This window comes from Ctenocephalides felis, unplaced genomic scaffold, assembly GCF_003426905.1.
Source record: "Ctenocephalides felis isolate EL2017-DRISC unplaced genomic scaffold, ASM342690v1 CF-g0.4_SCAFFOLD_01886, whole genome shotgun sequence".
Lineage (NCBI taxonomy): Eukaryota > Metazoa > Arthropoda > Insecta > Siphonaptera > Pulicidae > Ctenocephalides > Ctenocephalides felis.
In genome coordinates, this window is record NW_020538040.1 from 158926108 (window position 1) to 158950407 (window position 24300).

At 27.7% G+C, this 24300-nt stretch overlaps 1 protein-coding gene across 1 annotated transcript in view; it reads left to right on the forward strand.

Moving 5' to 3' along the window:
* LOC113376132 (collagen alpha chain CG42342-like) overlaps window positions 1-24300 on the forward strand; it is an 81996-nt gene that overhangs the window by 1689 nt on the left and 56007 nt on the right. Inside the window, exons 2-4 of the mRNA XM_026616055.1 lie at window positions 14893-14963; window positions 17169-17210; window positions 24159-24194. Coding sequence (XP_026471840.1) covers window positions 14893-14963; window positions 17169-17210; window positions 24159-24194 — 149 coding nt within the window. The remainder of the gene's footprint in view (window positions 1-14892; window positions 14964-17168; window positions 17211-24158; window positions 24195-24300) is intronic.

The following is a 24300-nucleotide window of genomic DNA, read 5'->3' on the forward strand; positions in this document are numbered from 1 at the left end:
ATAAATTCTTCCAAAAAGGATATATGTCAACCATTGGGTCTTCTAAAGCCACGTTAATCAGAAAGTCAAGCAAGCTTATATGATTAGTATATTTATGTTTTCTTTAATAAACAGCATATGCCTTTAATTTTAATAACTTTAGCATACAAATTTTTATTATAAATTATCATACTAATATTGGTAGCCTATTGACAATCAACAATCTAGAACTAGAGAATAGAGTCCTGCAAATGTGATGATCTTCAGCAAGGTTGCTAGTTCTGGTTGTTGGTTTTTTAATATATAAAACCAAGTGCTCGACTATTTTATGTGGCAGTGTAGTCTAAAATACTGTGATGTGCATTACAAATTCTACCACAATAGTTATTCCCTGATACGAATACTTGAAAATGGAAGTACACCTTTTATAGGAGAGCATACTTAGAAACTTAACAAGATTTACCGTAGCTTTGAAGCCTGGTTCTTGGAAAATCACATTTGATACTAATCCAGATTACTGCAATTTTGCTTGTGTAATGTGCGAATGTTTTTCACCATCCAGTGAGGTTAAAGAAGCGAAGAAAGCTAACGGAATAAAACCTAAGATACTGTCGATAAACTATCAGAAACTATCACCTTTAAGAGAAATCATCCTGATTAGAAATACAAAATATTTTAGACAGAATTTCGGAAGAATTTAGGAAAGTTTAGTTCATTTATATTTGTGCATGATACATTTTTCCAAGGAGCTGCTTTCCAAAGAAACTTTATGATATGGATATGTTGAAAAGTGTAATCCAGCTCTTGGACTGTAAGTGACTCCGCGAATTAGAGAGTCAATCGAGGAGACCTCTATTCGATAGAACTGTTGTCTGTTTGCGCCTGGCGCACTTCAGGGCTTTATTTAAATGCAAAACGATTACATTTGCATATAAAGTATGTTGTCAGCGAGGATCCACCGCCGATATATATATATATATATATATATATATATATATATATATAAGGGAAACCAGGAATAATAGATCAACGTTTATCTCCAATCAATAGCTGGGCATGAGTAATAATTGATAAGAGAAGAAATAATTAATAGACCTCAAATATATATGAAGTGGCTCTTACAATTAGCAGACAATAGTAATTTTCTTTAAAATTATGATTGCTTTGAAGAAGATTCACTCTTTGCACCAATTTTTCAAAAAAATTTCAGATGAGTTTACCAACTGCGGACTTGGAACTTAGAATTGTGATGACTTAACAGCCACTTTCGTAGTGGATGTTTTGAAGAATAGCACTGAACATCATGAAATGTGGATTAATTATTTACATAAATGTATGAGGATAAATTAATCTATCATTGGATCAAATTCTACCATTTGGATGTTTTTTTTTTTGATTATTTTTTATTTAGCTCTAACACTTATAGAATTCAGTAAATACTGCGATTGCTTGCATAGTATGGAATGAATAAAAAAAAACTGTAATGACACATTAGTACTGGTTAGATTATACTTGTTTATCCATGGATAAGATAAAAATATGCCGGTAGTATGTCAGACAAAATTACACAAAACTTTTGTTTTGCTTGTTCATTTACCAAAAGCTCATGTTGTATCTCACATTACAGGTTCAATATTTTCAGCTATTTTTTTAAATTAGGAAAATATGGATTGTTGCATATTTATAGTGTATTGGTTAGTTTTATAAAGTGTCTTGTCTTATTTAAAATTATTCTCTAGTACAAACTGGTCCGGTTTCGCCTATATTTATTGCACCGTGTTTATGTCTGTCTGTCGCAAAATAACGACTGCACGGGGTATGCGTATTTATAATAAAGATATGGTATCAATGGCATCCCTTAAAATATACAATAGCGGTAAAACAATGGATTGCTTCTGTATTTCTAAAGTAAATTCTAATTTCGTACATGACAAAAGAACAGAGTTAAAAAATTAGATGTTTTTATTTAAATAGAGGGGCAATTCTCGGATAATTATGGTGATGGTATGTTACGTTCTAATTGTTAGGAACGAAATGTCTAAAAGCTATGTATTTGCTGTGCTATCAGGCGTGTTGCACATATAAACTAACCTACAAAACGCACATACGTCAGATAAGCTCCTTTAGAGATTTTATCATAAGTGCATCTTTCGGATGTGTTTTGATAACACATACGTGAAGTTAGGTTTTATGCGCAAATACGTGAATTTTTGACAGTTTGTTTTTACCAATTCATAAGAAAATATATCTGTAACATAGGTTTATCGTAACATTTTCATGTCATCTGAGAGTTGGCCCCAGAGTTTTTATCTCGTTGTCGTTGGTCGATATTTAAATTTTGTGTGTTTCTCTTATATATTGAATTTAAATTCTAATCTATTGAATTAAAACAACAGTTTTTTTAGTAGACAAATATTTTTCAACTATTTAAGGAATACACTTTGTATGTTTAACATATATTTTTATCTAAATTTCTTAATTTAACTTTGAACTATTGTTTTTATCATTAAAAAGCAAATTGGCAATAAAAATGTATTTTAATAAAAAAATATCAAGTTTACTTTCTTACTAGTCCGCGATTACCAATTAGTTTTGTAACTTATTGGTCATTTTCAAGCCCACAGCTTTTATTGTACCATATAATGTTTTAATTTAAACATGTTACGTTTCAATGTAATTACTATAATAACAAATATTTCATAAACTAATTTGTGTAATATGATATAATATTAAACAATTATTAGAACGAATATGAAATTACATTCTCTGCATTTAATTTGATAAATGTTTACTGATCAATTTAAATGTTTGTTATGCAGGAGTGGGATTGTTGCCATCCATTTCATGAATCGTATAAAAAAATATTTCTAATAGAAATTTGTTAACAAATATTGTAATTTATATAAAAAATATTAATCTGGATATATTAATTAAAAATATTAATTTGATATAGTTGAAATATTTATATAAATTAATCTATTACTGATACGTTTGTTTCTTGTGAATGTAATACGATTCACTAAAAACAAAGATTGCTTGAGCCATCTTCGTTTTTATATAAACAGAGCTATTGATAAAAATCACATTCGTTGAACGCTTTTATCATTTTAACAACTGCATAAATAAACTTTTATATATTTTTAAAGTTGACAAGTTTACATGCGTTATATCGATTTCTACATCCACTTGAATTGATACAATAAACAAAAATGATAAATGCGTTTTTGTAATGCATGTTTTTCAATAGAGGCCAAATAAATTTATATAATGAATGTTTTGTTCAGATTTGATATTCATAACTATAATTAAGTGAATAATTAATGAACATTAGCTAAATTTGTTTCCATTTTTTTGTTTCGATCAAATGAAATTGTAAAATCAATGCGAATATTTGAAATATTTTTGTCTTTATCAATGTACAAAAATTCGTATTTTGCTCGGAATTCAGGTGAATCTTTTTTATATTAACATAGTTCTGAAAATATAGCAACACGTGTACTGGTGGAATGAAAATCCGATAATTTTCATATTCTTTAACACTACATTAGTTCTTTTTGTTCTGAGAAACGAAATTAAAATCAATATTTTACCGAAAATAGGCGGAAAAATATATGGTCGTTTTTGATCATCTAAACTAAAAATTATGCATCATCTGATCCAAACCTACGGATTTTTTAAAATTATTATTATATAATTTTTTTAATTATTATAATATTATTTTTTATATTATTATATTATAATAATATCACATCCTTATTTCATTTATCATGAGATAAGGATGTGATATTATTCGAAGATGCTTTTACAAAGACTTTTCTTCATCAATGAGATTGCCTTTGTTAAGGTCTTATTGTTAGAGTTAAAAGTTGTGAGGAATTTGTATAGATTTTTTTGGGTTGTCTTTTAACCAGCAAATAAAATTTATGTATTCTGCAGTTGTGATAATAGAAAAAAGAAGAGTATATGGTTGTGATGATGGTTCTTTGTGATAATTGTTTTTCATAACAGCTATTACATGTCATATATCATATAACATTTGAAAGGATTTGCTGAAAAATCACTTTTTAAATGTTGATATTTTTCAAACATTTTTAAAAATTTTAAGCAAAGAAATGAATTAGTCTTTTACATTAAAATGATTAAATATTCAACATACATCAAATTTAAAAATTCCAAAAAATTATAAAAAATTATAATTTGAATAATTTTGCCAATAATAACTAATATATGTTACATTTGAAAACTTACCCAAAACCTGAATTATGTGAAATTTAAGATTTTTAACAGCAAATTAAAGATAGCCCGTTATCAACCGTATAATACTAAAGATAATTCATATTTTTATTAAAGATCGAGAACATTTTTTGAAGTATAAGCGGCAGTTTGGCATCCCCATATTTAACTAGCAAAGCCCTTTTACCTTAAACGATATTTGTCTCGACGTATCATTACCTACACTGTAATTCATTCCCACGAAAAGCGTTAAATTTTCATGTATTTCAAGCGCATGCGTTGTGTGACGTGTTATGAAAATAAATTATAAAAATCTTTTTATAAAAAAATGGGGGTATAAACTACAAATTTACGAATGGGATAAATTGACTTATTTTTTACTATCAAATGCCTACAAAATAAGTATTAATATAAAACCATGGCTAATTCTGCCGTAAAATAAACCAATGTTATGATAAGACTATGTTACGCTGCGTTTTTCATATAAAATAGTACTAAAAACCATGAAAATGCTATGTTTTTTCTGTGCGATCAGGCGTTTTACACATAATATGTAACTTCACTCAAATGTTATTAAGACATATCAGCAAAATGCACTTATTATAAGATTCATGTTTTGACATTTGTGCGTTTTCTAGGTTGATATCTAAAACGCCTGCCTGCACAGCAACCACATAGCATTTTAGCAGTTTTTAGTACCATTTTATATGGTACCAAAAAACGATACGAAACACTGGTATATTTACAGCATAATTGGCCTATATATTTGAGATCCACAACCTCAAGTGCAAATTTGACTTCATATTGCTTGATATCGAGCTGGCCGAGGTTAGGATCGAAACCAAAAGTAGTTGGGGAATATTCCACTTTCTTAACCACCTGGGTCAGAAATCCATCATATTTTTGGGGAAGTTATAAATCATATATATATATATATATATTAACCAAAAAATCATAAAGAGTAGAATTTGCAACCATGGAATACAAAATCCTGTAAGTACATATATTTAAATAATTGAGAATACGAAATTTTCGCAAGAGCGTCCGTAAATCTGACAGTGTATAGTAAACGTTCGACAAAAAACAGACAAAATGAAACTTTTTTAATCAATTTTTATAATCCCATCGCTGCAGGATCTCACCCTCAGTGTTGATATTTTATAGCATACGTTCTCCCTTCATAGGCGTGCGATACAACAGTACAATATATTACATATGTATGTTGTGACGGCAATATACAAGGTGGACATATTTTGTCTATACAGAGATTTTTAGGAAAAATATTCACATCTGAAATTCATAAAATTAAATTAAATCTGTACGTATGATAAATATGATTGTAGTTAGTGATAATTCTCAATATAAATTCTTCTCTTTGTAATTCTTAGTAAACAAAATTGGTAAAGTGAGATATTTTTTTAAGAAGAGGCTGAATAAAGTTAATTCTATTGACATGTAAACATTAGTTCGTCTGTGCTCGATTAAAAGAAATTACTATGATTATGTGCGATTGTAATAGAATTAATCAGTTTTAACTATTTAAGATGTATAAATTTGTTTGCTATTATGTATTTAGCTAAAATTTTATTGCAAATATAGTAGAAAAAATTTGTATTATAATGCAGAAAAATTAATATTATAAAATCGTGTTTTTTAAACTTTTTTTCTTAAAAACATTTCGGATGATCGTCTGTATATGCTCCAATGTTCTACAAAGATCCTTCAATACAAAATATTTTTTTTTATAATATTGCAGTTAAAAATGAGATAAGGCATTTATAATATTAACAAACACAATCTATAATGTTGTGTGCAGTATTTTATCATTTATTGATCATTTTAACTGTAAGTAATTGAAGACTCGAGTTTCTGCATTTTTGATCAATTTATATTTCAGAAATAGACCAATAAAATAGGATATTTTTGCAATAGTAATAAAACTATCAAAGATAATATTTGAATTTAATTAACTATTATGATAAATATTATTAAATATTATTATCATTTTTTACAAGTCAAATTATCAGTCATCACAATTGCCATTATATTATTAAAATAAAACATCTAACATATGACATTTAATCAATCGGGAGAGTCCGCGGTTGTCGTCGGCAATGTTTGCTCAGACATGTGACGTCACATATCCTTCTATGCTTTTAACTTCCCGTAGGGCAAGTTATAGTAATCGCAAAAAAATCGAAAATGAAATTTTTTATATATCTACGTTTCAAAGGTTTCTGAATATTTTGGCATACCTTAGAAAAAAATGATGTATGTGTGTGTGTGCGTGTGTGTGTGCGAATACAAATTTTCGTCGACGATTTCGGATTCACCAATCAACCGATTTGAATAATTCAGAAAATATTCGATTCGTATTGATAAGGAGACGTGCTGATTAGTTTTTGGCGGAGGCGCAGGTCTAGCCGTTCCGAAGATACAAGGCAAAAAGTGCCAAAAATGGTAACTCAGTTCTTAAGAGAACGGAGCGTCCGATTTCAAAAAACATTTTACTTGTATTGACAAGATGAAGAATTGGTCAAATTCTCATGAAGGCAGGTCTAGCGGTTTTGGAGATCTAATGAAAAAAGTAAAAAAAGGCCATTTGGCGGTCAAAAATGATCATTAGACATATGCACATCAAATTATCAGATATTTTATAGAGATTTTAACAATAAGTATAAATTTTGTTTACATTCCTATGGGTTCCGTACCAATGTTTATCCGTTAGACGGCGACGCGGCACTTACGCGCTTTGACATTTCGTCCCTATGCAGTTTGATTCTAGTACTTGCAGTACGATTGGTTTGAAAAAAAGTTCAGAATTTTCAAAATATGTCAAAATAAAGAAAACATATTTTTCAAAAGTAATTTTTTGTCAAATTTATAGTTTTTTCAAAAATCTAATTTTTTCGAAGTAAAATATTTTCAAAAATGTTAATCGTTTTTAAAAAAATAATAATTTTTGGTACGGGAAGTTCCAGCAATTTGCCTTTAGGCACGATGCCATGCGCCTCACTAGTTGAGCACTTATTTTGCGCACGACTAGCACAGTCCATGTAATATAAGGTAATATGATTGTAGTTTATAGAACAGTTACATAACCACAAATTAATCAAAAATTTTATCCTGTATGAAAGTTGATAGCCTTCTTTCGGAGTTGTCCCGCTTTGTCCATCTAAACCTCTGATCACCTTACATAACAATCTAATAGATTACTGATTTCTCTATTCCAATTATTGATATATCGATTATTTAGTTCAAACATCGTTTCATCCCTAGTCACTCTGCGAAAGTTGATCAGTATCCGTGCTTTGTGTTTAAAGTGTTTCGCGGCGACGGACAGAACGAGCGCATTGATGAACGACGATCTCACGACAACTTTTACCTCCGAGCGCTTAACAAAGCCAATCTCATTGAAAAAGAAAATTTACAAGCACGTCGGATAAGAATTTTTATTAAGTTATATTGGAACTGGTACACGAGGCATATGAGGAATGTAGTTTCAAAAGTATGGATATACAGTGGTACTCCGTCTTACGAGCAACCTGATATACGAATGTTTTGAGATATGAGCCGCCAAAGGAGCGATTCGTTGGTTCTTCATACAAACAAAATTCGAGATACGTGCGAGGGAGCGGCGTAATGTAAACTTATGGGGGTGTGAATGAAACAGGTTTATCTAATATCAACTGTGACAAGTATTTTTGTATGTGAACTCGCACTTAACTGTTATAGAATATATTTAAAGTAAATTATTTCAAAATTAACTAGTGGTGTATGACATCGCGCCTTGAAGCAAATTGCTGGAACTTCTCGAACCGTGCTGAAAAATTCGAAAAATTTCAAACGTTTTCAAATAAATTATTATAAACACAATAACTCATTATTTGTATTTTATAGACACAATATAAGAGCTTATAAACTCGACAATGAAATTTATATATGTTCACATGAAAACTAAACTAGTACACGGCATACATCATCACGGCCTAGTTCATTTATGTTATTTGTATTACTGTTTTTATTTCATTTTTAGTTCAACTTTTTTCGTTTTATATTAAATTTATTGTATTTTTTCTTTCTTTGCACATATCAATTTAGTAAAGAAGACTTCAAAGTCTTGATAAACAAAAATAAATTATAACAAAAAAAAATGGAAACTAAATAACCAAAACTTAGTCAAGCGGAGTTAGAATAAAGGATTTTATCTCATATTTATAAGAATTATATACACTGAATGGCAAAGTTAAAATTATTTATTTCAAGTATATATGCGAGCTTTTAAATTTAAGCTAGAATTAAAATAAAATCCGAATAATTTTCGACATTCAAAAAAAATAAAAAATAAAAAAAATGAAATTTTGAAAAAAGAACATTTTTTTTGCTTTGCCTTCGTTTTGCCAACACAAGCAAAAAGTTTTTTGAATCATTCTAATCAGATGCTTTGTTTTCTCAAAAATTGCCATTTTTTGCACATTTTTCATTCATATCTTAGAAACAGCTAGGCCTGCATTTGCCAAAAACTAATCACCACTTCTCCCCATCATTACAAATTAAATGTTGTTTGGATCATTCAAATCGGGTGCTCCGTTCTCTCAAAAACTCGATTTTTATTTTCTGCATTCTTTCCTCCGTATCTTCGAAACGTCTAGACCTGCCTTTGCCAAAAACTAATCAGAACATCTCCCTATCAATTGGAATTGAATGTTTTTTGAATCATTCAAATCGTTTGATCCTTGCGCCCGAAAACGTAGACAAAAAATTGTATCCATGAAAAAATACATACATACATAAACACACACACATCCATTTTTTCTAAGGTATGCCAAACCTTAGAAAAATGATCAGAAACCTTCAAAACGTGAAAAATTGCAAAAAAGTCGATTTTTGGACGATTATTATAACTTACCCTACGGGAAGTTAACTAGGATTTTTGTATGTGAAGTCGCCCTTAACTATTATATAAATATTCAAAGTAAATTATTTCAAAATTAAAATTTTTAATTCTATAATATTATGTCATTAATATTGTCATATAATGTGTGTAAATTGGTAAATAAGTAAAAAATAAGTAGGATTAAAAAAATGATATAATCATGTTTTGAGAATTGTGGTATTGAGCTATTCAAAGTGTCCTCTTATAAATTATTTGATCAGCAATTAGAATATCCGGTTTTTGCCTACTGTTATAATGAATTATAGAACTCAAATTGCAAATAAAGCTCATCAAATTACGTGATAGAAGACTCTCCATTTCCTTATGAAATCTATAAACAGTTTATTAGTCGTTTAATAATTGCAATCACAAAGAGCAGTGAAATGTTATGGTCATGTTTTTGCATGCTGGCACAATGGGATGTCCTTTATTTAGTGATATTATCTTGAACTATTTCCGCATTCAGGGCATTGAATTGGCAATTAGATGAAATTACTTAATCAATAACTTTTTGCCCGCCGAGGAAGAACAGATAAAAAGCTAATTATGAGTCATAATACTAATGGCGGAAGTAGATAATATATTAGATTTTATCTAAAATAGAATTTTTGTGATGTATGATTGAAATTGACCAATTGTAGCTCGTGAATCCTAATATCTTCTAAAATTTTATTTTTTATCACTTTTTCCTTGTTACAGTCAGCTAAAAGGAGCGTAGGTTAACTCAACTTAACCTACTTCTTGTCAAAATCTTTAGTTAGTATAATATTATTACATTCCTAATTTTCGAAAGAACGTTCTTATTTTCTCTAACAAATTCTGTTTGCTAGTTTTGTCTTCTCGACGTTTTAGGTCATTCTGAATCGTTTGAGTTTAACATTAGGAAGAGTATAAATGTAGCTGCATGAGTGTCTGTGTATGTGGGCCAAAATTTGACTTTTCGTCGACGTTTTTCAAAAAAAAAAAACTATTTTAAAATTCATTGGCGGAGACATTCCTTGTTGGATTATAGAGTTCATCGACGACGTTCAAAGTATGATAAGCCTATAGAAAGTGGTTTAATTATAAAATTTTTTTAAAGATTGAAAAAATAAACCATGCCAAAAATTTAAAATGTCATAGTCACAATTTCAAAAGTAGCTAAATCAGAAAAAATTTCAGCAAGGCACAAAAATATAATTCATAGTCATTTTATTTTTAAATTGGTTGTGATATTCGAACTTTGGTTAAATACCGGTTATAAGTGGATTCGGGTTATCATATTTCAATTGTTATACCATGGATGCTATAGCATCTACGTCAAGTATTTCACTTGTATTTTATAAACTAAATAGACAATACGGGAAAGGATAAGATAAAACGAAAATGTCTAAAAAAGTCAGATAGTCCTTACCTTGACGGGTATAATAATTACAAAAACATTAAGTTATATAAAACTAAATTCAAAGTAATTGACTTCAGAAATTGAATGCTATAGCATCTTAGTCATTCTGAATCACCATAAAAATGAATGCTATAGCAATCACGTCCGCGAAAGTGTTGATCAAGTCAATTATTCATCCATATCGGGAAGTTTTTGCTACTTCTTTCAAGGCAAAATTCCACTTACAACTAGTTAATACATTTTATTATGCTATGCTATTTCTATGTAATCAATATTTATAAAATACTAGGAGAGGGTGGGTACGGTTATACTTTTTTTTGATCAGCCATAATTTTGTTAATTTACCAGTTAGGAAGGAAAAAAGTAAATTGAATGGTAATTTGAACATTTGTCCACGGGGAAATACTGAAATACTGTCCTTAAATACGATAGATGAATTATGATTACTCATAAAATCCAATTATGCTATTATCCGTCACAACCGCACCCAGTCTCCCCTACATGATATTAGAACTTAAATAGGTTAGTCTCTTTTATGATTACAAACCACATCTAATCTTACGATTACAATGTCGTACAAAGTTCCATAAAATTACTACTTTTCCTGCAGGAAATATGGCAGTTTTTGCTAGTTTTTCGATGGCTTTGTCGAATATCTTAGAACAATGTGAAGTGATCAAAACGCAAACGGGGCCGTTTATGTTTGTGAAACTTTTAATGACGCCGAGTTTATGTTTTTATAACCGACTGGGATTCGTTTTGATATAAACTTTATTGCGCTCGTAAGTCGAAATGGCGTCAACTTTCGCATTTATGACATGTCGAATGTCACGGAGTTACTAAACTTGACTACCTACCCACTGCCACTACTATCCAGATAGGAAGTACATCTCTCCTGAAGGTTTAAACTTTCGTCCAGAGCGGTTATTATGAGATTAAGTTTTGTTATATTGTTTCATGTTCTATTTCATTGGTGGTGACAAATTTGGAATAAACTAGTGGTGTATGGCATCGTGCCTTAAGGCAAATTGTTGGAACTTCCTATAGCAAAAATTAATTTTTTTTTTTCAATTTGAAAAGTTTAGATTTTTAAGAATTTTGAAGTTTATAAAAAAAAATACATATTTCTAAAAAAAATGATTTTATTTTATATTTTGGAAATGTTAAACTTTTATAGAAATGAAATATCGAAGCGCGTCTTCGCGTGCAGTCAGACAGACAAACAATGTTACGGAATCCATAGAAATGTAAACAAAATGTATACTTATTATTAAAATCTCTATAAAATATCTGATAGTTTGATGTGCATATGTCTAATGATCATTTTTGACAGCCAAATGGCTTTATTAGACCTGCCTTTCCAAAAATTTAATCAATTCTTTATTTCGTCAATATATTATAATAAGTGTCAATATATAACAATAAGTAGTGTTTTTTTGCTGAACCTGCCTCGTTCAAAAACTAATCAGCATATATCCTTATCAATAGGAATCGAATGTTTTTTGAATGATTAAAATTGGGTGAACCTAGATTCCTAAATCGTCGACGAAAATTTGTATCCGAACGCTTACACACACACGTATATACATCCAATTTTTCTAAGTATGCCAAAATGTTCAGAAACCTTTGAAACGTAAAGATATATGAAAAAAATTATTCTAGACTTTTTTCGATTACTATAACAAGTTAGAAAATTAAGTGTTCATTAACTTCACAGCACCATCGTTAAAATTTTGAAAGCCCAGAGTTTTTACGATATTTCTGAGTATGTCAATTTCGCTATCAAACAAGATTTTGGTAATGAACTGTCTACAAACAATATTTGATATAACTTTTCCTTAGTAATAGCAAAAAAATCAAACATTTTTAATTTTCATATATAGCGTCTGAAGAATCTCAAGATTCATTTACTCATTTCGAATACTCAAGATTCTATTATAATGCTTTAAACATTCTGTAACCGTTTTTGTTTCAAACTATTGTTACTTTATTTAATTTCATTATATAATTTTGGTGTTAGGCTTAAAATCGTGACATTTACTGTAATTAATTTAATTAAGGTAATTTGTTTATTCCAATGATAATAATCTTGTATCCGGAATAAATAAAATGTAAATAAATTGAAATAATAGTACAATATTTATCTTTACTCAAAACTATGTTAAAATTAATGAATTATAATAACAATTTACATTATAACGAAAATCAGTATACTTTAAAATCTCAATGAAAAATATAAATTTAATTTGACGCATTTGTTACATTTGGTTTTATCAACTTTTGAAAAAATATAAAATATGCTTTATCTAAACGAAAATTATATTTTTATTTTATTTAGAATAAAATAAAACAAATAATTTAATATATAAAAATATTTTTCTTATGCTAGGTTTTACTTGGGCTCTAAAAATTTTTGAATATTTCGACAATACAGCAATAACAATTTTTTCAAAATTTATCACTTTAGTATCAATTATAATATTTTTTCTCATAATTAATAATAATTTCTTAAATTTTGCTCTCATTTTAATAAAGCTATTTTTTTATATTAGTTTATTGTAAATTTAACTGTATTTAATTTTTACCTAATTTTTTACTACTTTACCTACATATTTTAATCAAGAAAAAAAAAGTATTACTAGAGAATGAAGGTGGGTCACAAAATCGGTGAGACTGTAGTAGTTTAATTTATAAAAAAATGAAATTATTTAGATAAATATTTAAATTAATTGATTTCAATATATGAAGAGATAAGAAAGAACAAATTTGTAAATAATACGAAATGTTTTGTATTAATTGACAACTGTAGCCTTTATCGTAGACCACTGTATCATTATCCCCTCAATTATTGAATGTCTCCATAAGACAGATTGTGATATATTTTGAAAATAATAAAAAAAAAATGACAACCTTTCTTGATCTTTTGACCAAGTATAATTCGTTTCCTTATATAAGGTAAGCTCTATATTGTGGAAAAATATAGAGACACGTCTTATGTGTTACAATGCTTCATGTACGATATGGGATTAAGTTTACAGCTGTACCTTTTACAGCTCTTCTGTTTCATATTTATAATGACTCCGGAGCCATTAAAGAGATTTCTTACATACGATATAAACAATACATGTGATGGGAACATTCTTGGTAAGAAATAATAATGATCTCGTTGTTTCGTCGTAAGGAATTACCTGTAATCCGCGTAGATCCACGGAAGGAAGGGACTCAGGAAAGTGCTGGGGAAAATTTCCTGAATTTCGAGACAAATATATTTTTATTGATACAGTATTTTACATTTTATATTAGAAAAAATAAAATAGTCATAAAATAACAGCGAGCATAACAACATACAAGCAGCTTTTTATCTATCTATCAGGAACAGGCTAAGTTTGCTATGCTTTTTTGAGTTTGTGAGAAATCTTTACTCTTCCTAATGGTTATATGAGCACGCTACGATTCTGATATGTTCTGATCATTTGCATCAACATAACAACATCAGAATAATTATAATCAAATATTGAAATGTTCTTAAAAAATATATCATATATATATACAGGGTGTCCCAGATCTTGACGTCAAACCGAAACGGCGGAATCAGGACTTTAACTGTTCTGAAAAAAATTACAAAAAGTTATTATCTCACGTTGTTTGGATATTATGAGCTTTTAAGTACTCCTAGAGCTTTGATGAAATTATGACCATTTTTCGGTTATTGTGGTTAATTTTTACTAAATTTGTTTATTTAAATTTTGCAACCGAAACAATTACACAATTGCCCCAAGTTTTCAAGACTATTTGTTGAACTATGAATTTAAAATTTTTAAAATCAGTCGGCTTTGGAAGGCCCTTTTTTTAAAAAAATCTTCTAAAGTGTGTTGGCAAGTTTCATCAAAAATTGGCGCATTTAATCAGGATTATAAAATGGTATAATACTTAATAAATTTATTATTGAAAAATTTTGGGTAAAAAAAAAACCAAAAATGACATGATTTTTGCTAGTAGGTACATTTCGCTTACATTCAGGTTCGAGACAAATTTTATAACATTTAATTTATGTAGGTAATTTGACTTATAGAATCTTTAAAAATGTATTTTAGAGTGCGTAATTAACTATAACACAATTGCCAATTAAGTTCATTATTATAAATATCTCTGGTAAAATATATTCAGTGAGCGTACTTATTATTTTATTACAGATTTTTTAGTACAGCAAGTATTTACTTCTTAATACTTTTTTATTACAGCAACTTATCATATTGCGTTTTCTAAAAGTATTAATAAAATATCAATTCTATTTATAAAATTTGAACGTAATTTTTATTTTGTCTAATTATTTTTTTTCAATTGACTATTTATTTTCTAGGTCCACCAGGCCCACCAGGAAAACGAGGGAAAAAAGGCAAAAAAGGAGATACTGGAGAACCAGGTCCAGCAGTAAGTACTTGAGACCATTATTGTAAAAAAAATTAAGATTTTTTTAAATATCATTACCTTTTGTATTATTGATTTTTCATTGAAGATTTTTAAAATTATATAAGATATTATATCGTGTAAAGGTAAGTTTTATTGGTTTTAACAAATAAACATTTCACAGAGTATTTAAATAATTGTAAAACGTAGTGAATTTGTAAAATCCAAATATAATGTTAAAAAAATACATTTATCATAAAATATGTTTGCTCCAAATTTTGTTCTATAGAAGCTTTTGTTTACACATTTTTATTAGCTATAGATTAGCACCAAATGCACTTATGCATAACAATACCAAAAATTATACAAAATCATAGTATCGAATTAAAGTTTAAGCCAAATTTTACACTTTTATTGATTTGTTTAGTTGGAGAAAATAATTTGATGCTATGATTATTATATATTAGATCAACAATAATTTTGCATAGAAAGTTTAGTGGCTTATAAAATAATATGTCGATTGTTATTAATTAATATTAACATTTATCATTTTAAGGGGTTTTCTTATCTGGAACTTTAAATAACAGAATTATTAAAATATTTTTGATACATTTATTTTTATTTTTAGTGTGTACTTTAACAGAAATCTTGTATAAAACGATAATGTAAAATTATTCTTATATTTTCATTTTTTTATTTTTTTATTTTGATTTGATTATTTCAATTTTTTATTTGATTTAATTTTTAATATGAATGTTAATTTATTTATTACATGATAGTTACATTTTGCAAATAATTTCATCAAAATTTTCAATTCATATATTATAATTTTTCTTAAAAAAAAAAGATTTAAAAAATATATTAATATAATTTGTGTTTGTTTCCATTATTATTATAGTTTATCTGGATAGTTGACCCCAAAACTTTCTCTTGTTAGAATTAAATAATTCCGTTTCGAATATTCAGTTTCGAGAATTTGTGTTTCAATATGGTTTTTGTTTATGTTCTATTTTTTTATTTGCAGGGAGCTACGGGTCCTGCTGGTAAAAACGGCTTTCCGGTACAATTTTTTATTTAACGCATTTCATATTTTAATTTTATGACATTTTATCGATACGCATTTGTCTTTTTTGTGTATTATGTAATATATGTATTCGTATATACAATGGTTGTAGAATAAAATATAATCTGATTAAAATTTATTTGAAGAACTATATAAAAAAACCTTAACTATCATGGCAAGTAAACATTCAACAGACATGATTAATGTCGTGTAATCAATTTACCATTTACGTGAAAATTAAATGTTTGGCATTCATGCATGCCAATATTGATCTTTTTTTTGTATAAATATTTTTTTACAATTTTTAAAAGCAGTAAAATCTAAATTATTATATTCTATGTTACAACCTTGTATAGCATCATTTATTTTGGATGTATCCAACGATATCTAGCTTTGATTGTTTGCACCATCAGCTTGAATTTCGATCCAATTTTAATTGCTCAATTATTGAATACAATTTTTTACCTTTGAAATATTTGATTGCATTCATTTGTATTCGAAAATTGCAATTAGGATTCTATTAATTTTGGTCTTGGAAAAAGGTGTGATAAATGTATATTTAGTTAAAAGAGCAAGCAACTATTCCTGGATCAACATTGTAGTTGATGTTCGTAAATTATTATATATTATATATTTATTTTTATTGAATTTGACGATATTAATATTTATGTTCTTGCATTTGGTTTTAATTCGTTCAATAAATATCATCTTATTTAACACGTTAACCGCCAGTCAGTCATATGTCATGTGTCTGACACTGTGAAGTTTTACACAAGCCATTTGGTAGTAGATTGAAAAAGTTTTAATTTTAATTTTAAAATTCATTGATTTATTAGATTTTCTTGAAACATTTTTAACTAAATTATCTAATAAAGTCACCATGGCTCATGTTTTTTCTGATATAATCATGGCGATTAACGTGTTAAATATATTATATATTAAATATATAAAAATATAAATGTATAAATATATAAATATTATACATATAAATATTACTATCGTCCAATTCTGTTTCACAGGAATGCAGCATTAGCGAAAGCATGAATTCATTTTCATTTTAGGATGTCACAATTTGCAGCCCAAATTTATATAATATTTATTTAACGTATTTCTAAAATTGAATTTATTATTAAAGTTAAAACAATTTAATTTTTTAATAATTCCAGTTAAGGGGGCCTAAGGGTGATAAGGGCGACCGCGGTTACATGGTAAGAATTGTAAATGATGATCCTCTTTTATGTTGGTGGTCGGTTTTTATTAACCCAAGGCAGATTAATAAACTAAATAATGATATTGAACTAATGAAAATATTTAATGATAATATGCTAATTATTTGTAGATTTTTCTAACATTTCCTGATTTCCGTTTAACACGTAGATAATAACTGTTTAGGTATATAACAAACTAATCTACTAATTAACACCGATTGTACTGTTTTTCTAAAAACCCGAAAAATAATGTAGAAGCAAATAATAATTTTTACAAATTTGAAAGATTAGTATTTTTTATTACGAGTTATCATTAAAAAGAAATAACATAGTAAACTTGTACTTTATATTGGCGTGAAATTTATTAAAACATGATTTTGCTGTATACAGTGTCCCAGAACTTCCCAGAACGTCAAGCCGAATGCGGGTGATAGTATTGACCTTAACTATCCTGAAAAAATTAAAAAAAAAAATATTGCACATTGTTTCGAGATTGTGATCTTTTAAGTGCAACTTAAGGCTTTGGTGAAATTCTGACTATTTTTAGTTTTTTGTGGTTAATTTTTATTAATTTTGTTCATTAAACTTTGGACCCAGTGAAAATGAATAACACAATTCCTCAAAGTTTTTTCTGTGAAACTATGAAATAAAAACTATAAAAATTTAAAAGTTTTAAATTCATAGCTTAGCAAAAAGTCTTAAATCTTAAAAACTTGGGTCAAAACTTGACAAAATAAAGAACTGATTAAATTTTAGGAAAGGCAGTTCTAGTAGTTTCGGAGATCAAATAAAAAAAGTAAAAAAAATGCCATTTGGAGGTCAAAAATGATTATTAAACACATGCACATCAAATTATAGAGATATAAATAATAATTACAAACTTTGTTTCTATGGAGTCCGTATTTATTAGACTGCGACGCGGCGCTTACGCGCTTTAATATTTTATCTCTAAACAGTTAAAGCAGAGCAATTGCTTTGAAGAAAGTTAAAACTTTTCAAACGTTTTCAAAATATTAAAAACAAATTCAAATTTTTCAAAAAAGTCAATATTTTTTCCAAAACTTCAAAATTCTCAAAAATCTAATTTATTCAAATTTTTCAAAAAAATTCAAAAGCTTTTGTAGAAATTCTAAATTTTTGGTACGAGAAGTTTCAGCAATTTGCCTTAAAGCACGATGCCATACACCACTAGTTCTAAATTTTCTCTGGTCAGTCAAGGTCAATACTATCACCCCGTTTCGGCTTGGCGTTAAATTATGGGACACCTTATATACATGCTATATAACCCGAGCAAAATACATATCTTTCCAAAAATGCGAAGCACATATTACTGTAACAAGTGAAGCTTAATGTTTGAATAAAAAATTGCAATTCTGTTTTGAAAAGTAATCATAAAAATTCATCCGTGTCAAGGCCCTATTTGAACGAAAAAAACGTCTTGTGTTTTCAAATATTGAATTATTACCCTCCGGCAAGTCGTGATTGACTCGCACGTGCTCAACTGCTTTTCCAAACCAAAACCATCTCAAATGAAATAATTGAAAACAGTTACTATATTTGTTATGCTATTAAAACTTAAATTAGATTATTTATTATATGAAACATCTCTCTAAAACGATCTTTCGACATGGTCGGCTATTATTTTATTATCCATGTATAATTTGGTTTATGTTGCTGAAGATTGCGATTTAGATTTATATAAATAGATTGATATAACATTTATATGGAAAGATTTACATTTGTATAAAAGGATATGTAAATTGATTCGCATTTTCCATTATTTATATGCAGTCAAATAAATTGACTAAATACAAGCTTATTTTTAGGTTAATCTCTAAAAAAAATATTAATATACATTTTCTTTATTTATTTTCAAGCATATGATGTTTGAGACATTTTATATTTGTTTTAAAAAATTATATTTTGAAGGGAGTGTTATGTATTTCACTTGTATCCAACAAGGAACATCGAAACGTAAATATTTCAATTTTATAGAACATTGCTAATTTTTTTATAATCCGAAAACCCACAATAAGTCTTTTTTTACACTATTCTAAATTTACTGTATTCTAAATTTACTTGACTGTAATATAATTCAAAATTACTTCAGTATAGGTTTATTATTCTTTATGTAGGGGATGTAGGGGCTGTTTGTAACATTTTTTTAAATTAATAAATCTCCTGATCCACTGAATATATTTAAATGAAATAAAAATTAATAGTTGCTGTAACTATTTTTCTACCAAATCAAGATAATCATTTAAACATTATCAAAGTTTAATAAATTAATATTATATGAATTACTCAAAAATTAATTAATTTGGCACGAAATAAGATTTATAAAATTAAAAATCGGTCGATAATAATAGCTTAAACCAAAATTTTATGATAGATAAATTTTATATCGCCTGTCAAAAATGACGCACCTGCACAATTCTGTTTACTGCTTCGGCCTGCGGGACAGTAGCTATGACAATATTATGCAGGACGATTTACATGTCTAATCGAGGCAAAAAATATTTTAATATTTTTCAAGATCCTATTGAAAAACGCCTGTTTTTAGTTACCCCCGTTACATGTAGCCCCTACTGATAAGAAACTTTTTTTAAGCAATTAAAACTTTATGTAGGACTCATTAATATGAGAAAAAAGATATATAAACTATTGTCGTTTTACTAAATATCGAATTAAATAGTAAATCAAACTTAGATAAACATAATTTGATTTTAAGTACAAAATAGTTAACCATTTTTTGAATCCAATAAGATATCTCATGGTCAGTAAATAGAAAATTCAATTTTTAGAACGAAACACGTCGCCGTTTTATATTATATCAGTTTCCTTTTTTTATTGATTTTATTTTGTGTTTTTTTTATCTTTTTTGGTATTATGATAAACTTGATTCGTTTATCACAATCAGCCAAGATATATCATCTATTCTTTCAAATACTTTATAATGCAGTATTTTAGTATAGTGATTTTCATATAATGGGAGACAAATTGTAGTCATACTTTTCAATATAACTAAGTTTGATGCTTCAAAATTACTATGTTTCTTTATGAAATAATCACGATTAAACAACAACAAAAAAAGATATCAATATGCTTTCGTTAACGACAAAATAGTTATTAACTTTTTTTTAGATTAACTCGTTTTGTTGTTCAAGAATTCTTGATGCGCCTCCGGCACGAATGTGCTGTAAACCTTGTCGAAATTACAGTTGAAAATGTTATATTAAAATTAATAATTTTAATTATATTTATTGAATTTAAATTTTAACCACAGCAAACATTTACGAGGGCATGAACTAATATGCATAAATAATAGCAAAATTTGGTATGATACCAAGTACCGTGAAAATTTATTACTCTCGTAAAGTTAGAAGAGCGAGCCGGAAAATTAGTTTTCTTGTTAGAACCAATTTCATTATATTTTGTTTTATTTCCTATTTTAACTAACAGCCCTTTTTACAATTTTTAACTTCCCGGTAAGTTATAGTAATCGCAAAAAAATCCATAATGAAATTTTTTGTATATCTTCACGTTTTGAAGGTTTCTGAACATTTTGGCATACCTTAGGAAAAATGGATGTGTGTATGTTCAGGATGTGTTCTGTGTATGGATACAATTTTTCGTCCACGTTTTCGGGCGTCACGGATCAACCGATTTGAATGGTTCAAAAAATATTCGATTCCTATTGATAGGGATATGTACTGATTAATTTTTGGCAAAAGTCGGTCCAGGCGTTTTGGAGTTACGGAGCAAAGAGTGCAGATAATAGAAATCGAGTTTTTGAGAGTACGGAGCATCCGATTCGGATGATGCAAAAAACATACAATTTGTAGTGATGGGGTGAAGTGATGATTAGTTTTTGGCGGAGGCAGGTTGAGGCGTTTTGGAGATACGGTGTAAAATGTACAAAAAATGGCAGTTTTTGAGAGAAATACGCATTCGATTTGATTGATTCAAATAAATTCCTGCTTGTGTTGAAGAAACGATTGATTGAATTTCTAAATTTTAATTTGGTGTGGGAAGTTCCAGAAATTTGCCTTAAGGCACGATGCCATACACCACTAGTTTGTAATTGCAACTAACAATCTTTTTTTACAATTTTCTTAATATAAATAACATCGAATCTATAACATCTATTCGATAGGTTCAAATTTCGAAGCACTTACTTTCACTAAAGCATCTTGTCGAGCACGTCCATCATGATTTTTCTATATGTAATAACATGGATTTTAATTACCGTTTCCAATTATCTTAAGTGGCTAATCCAATTATGCTGCCACAGATTAATTGATATTAGAAAGATAGATGCAATGGCGTGTATGACGAGAACAATAAAAAAAACAAACAAAAAATGATTGAACAAAATCTCATTTCGTAACGCGACCGCCTTGAGAAATATATAAACTGTAATATATAAATATATAAATATTTATATAATGAATTTTTGTTTATTATACTTATTATATAAAATCAAAGTCTGGGTACGGTTGTGCTACTTTTTTTATCAGCAATAATTTTGTTAATTCACCAGTTAGTTGGGAGGAAAGTAAATTCAATGGCAACTTGAACATTTGTCTCTCTAAAATCAAATCACACAAGAGAAGAGCGAGTTAGACATAAAAAATAGATTAAAAAGCAATAACTATAAACACCAAAATGGTTTATAACGATTTTTATTAAATATCATAAATAAATAGCACAACACAACATAATCATTTAAACAAAGCTTATGAATATAATATAACAATATATAATAAAACATATTTTTTCAAACAAGAAATCTTTGTGAAAACTTTTGTATTGTTGTATTGAATTTTCCTTTCCCTTTCTCTTTCGTATTTTGTCTTACAATTAGTTAAGTTAGATTTTTCTTTATCTGTTTAAATTTCACCCAAAATGGACAAGAAATACATGTCACATAAAACAAAACTAATCGCTGGTAATTATAATTATCGCTGGTAATTATAGTAGTTATAACTACTAATGTTCAACTTACAGCAAAATAGCAATGTGATCTATTTGTACACAAGTAATAGTTACTAATAAAATAAATCGAACAAAAAATCTTACTTTTGGCTCTTTAAAAACATTTCGGTCTACAGATCATGTTAATGTAGGGTGCAGACTCAATTCACTGATGCAAACTTTTTCGAACAAACATACTTCATCTTTTTCCCCTTACCGTATTCTGGAACAACCGTACCCAGTCTTTCCTACTTCATAATAGAATACTAAATAAATTAAATAAAATAATTATATTAGTAAAATACAAACGCACATAGTTATATTAAAGAAATAGTTGTCTAAATTGAACAAAGTACAATCGTGTATGTGAATGTCAATGCTTGTTCAGAAGATCAGCCACATTTTTTTAACACTGACAAATCTAAATTTCTTGGGACGAGCACTAATTATTCTAAAATTGTGCTGATTTCGTTCTATCTGTTCTTTTTGGCATTTGGGATCAGACTATTCTTCATATTTTCCAAATCTACTTATTAATAAAACGCTGCTGCTGGAAATTAGTAAACGTAATGCACATCTTTATAAAAACTTGAATATATTTTTGAAATATTGGCGGATATAATATTAATACTGTAACTTTTATATTTTCAAAAATATAAATTATTTTAGTAGCTGTTTTGTCTATATTAATTTAGTATTTGTTGACTTATTAAATATTATCCGATAACCAGTCTTCATATATTATATGCAAGCCACAAATAAAGTCGAACTGTCATCTTAGTAAATTTTAATATTGATATTGAATAAATTATTAACTCATCAAAATTTTGCAAATTTGTTATCTATATCAATAAATTTTAGCAGTGTATTTTCTCATTGGCTTTGTGTTAAAAAATTAAATATAAATGTTTCTTAATAGTAATGTGTAAGTTTTATTTATTTTTTTATTCTATTTATTGAATTACAATCTATCTTTACAAAAAGGAAGACATTCAGTAATTTTGATGATATATGAAATATTAAACATTAGATCTAAAAGGTTACCCAGTAGTAAGCCTTTTCAATTTTGATATATTAAATTTAAATTTTGTGATTATATATAGAGTAAACTTCAAAATAAAAAGATCTAAATCTAGAGTAAACTTAAAAATAAAAAGATAAATGAGTATAAATTGTGGATTATAACAACAAATAAAAAAGTAATGTGTAAGTAATACATAAATCAAGGTAATATTTTGGTCGAACAAATTATTGGAAGTTTTTTATACTTTATTAGTAACAATCCTGTTTAACAGTTACAAAGCTGTTATCGACCATTACCTATAGCGCGTTGAAACTATAACATATTTCTTATTTTTTTTCAAATTTTCCAAGCAAATATTTGCTTTAGTATGTAATAAATAACACAACGTTCAAGAAAATTCAAGAAGACATATTAGGATATTGGGCTCACATTACCTCCCAGTGAAGCTTTTAATATAAGAATACTATTTAATCGTTCACTCACACTCAAGCAATTTTTTGCTATGATTTGTTTTTATTTTCTAATACTAAATTGCAGTAATTATTTTGAAACCAGCAAAATTTTGGTAATTAGAAGACCATCCAATGGAACAAATTCTATTTTTGTAATATGTGCGAACAAATTCTATTTTTGTAACATAATAATAAAAGTATATGAGTAACAATTATACTAAGATAAAAATATAACAAATTAAAGTAAAGAACATCAACATTATTGATAGTGAAGATAGTAAACGGTTTGCTAAGATGACGTAGGTCTATCAAGGGTTTTTAACAAAATGTTTCTAATATTTTCAAACATTTAAAATTTATTTAATGTGTGCATTTTTGACGTTAATACTGATTCGTAGCAGCAACGATTACAATTCTACTATAATATATGATGTGAAGAAATATAATAACGATACAAAAAACTTCAATAAAACGGTGGCTGTTCTTTTGTTGCAGGGACTCGGCGGTATTCGAGGTTACCCCGGATTTCCGGTTTGTTGTATAAAGAATTAAGAAAAATATATATTATATAAATATAAATATAAATATTATATATATATATATATATATAATGAAAATAATGAAAATAATGAAAAAT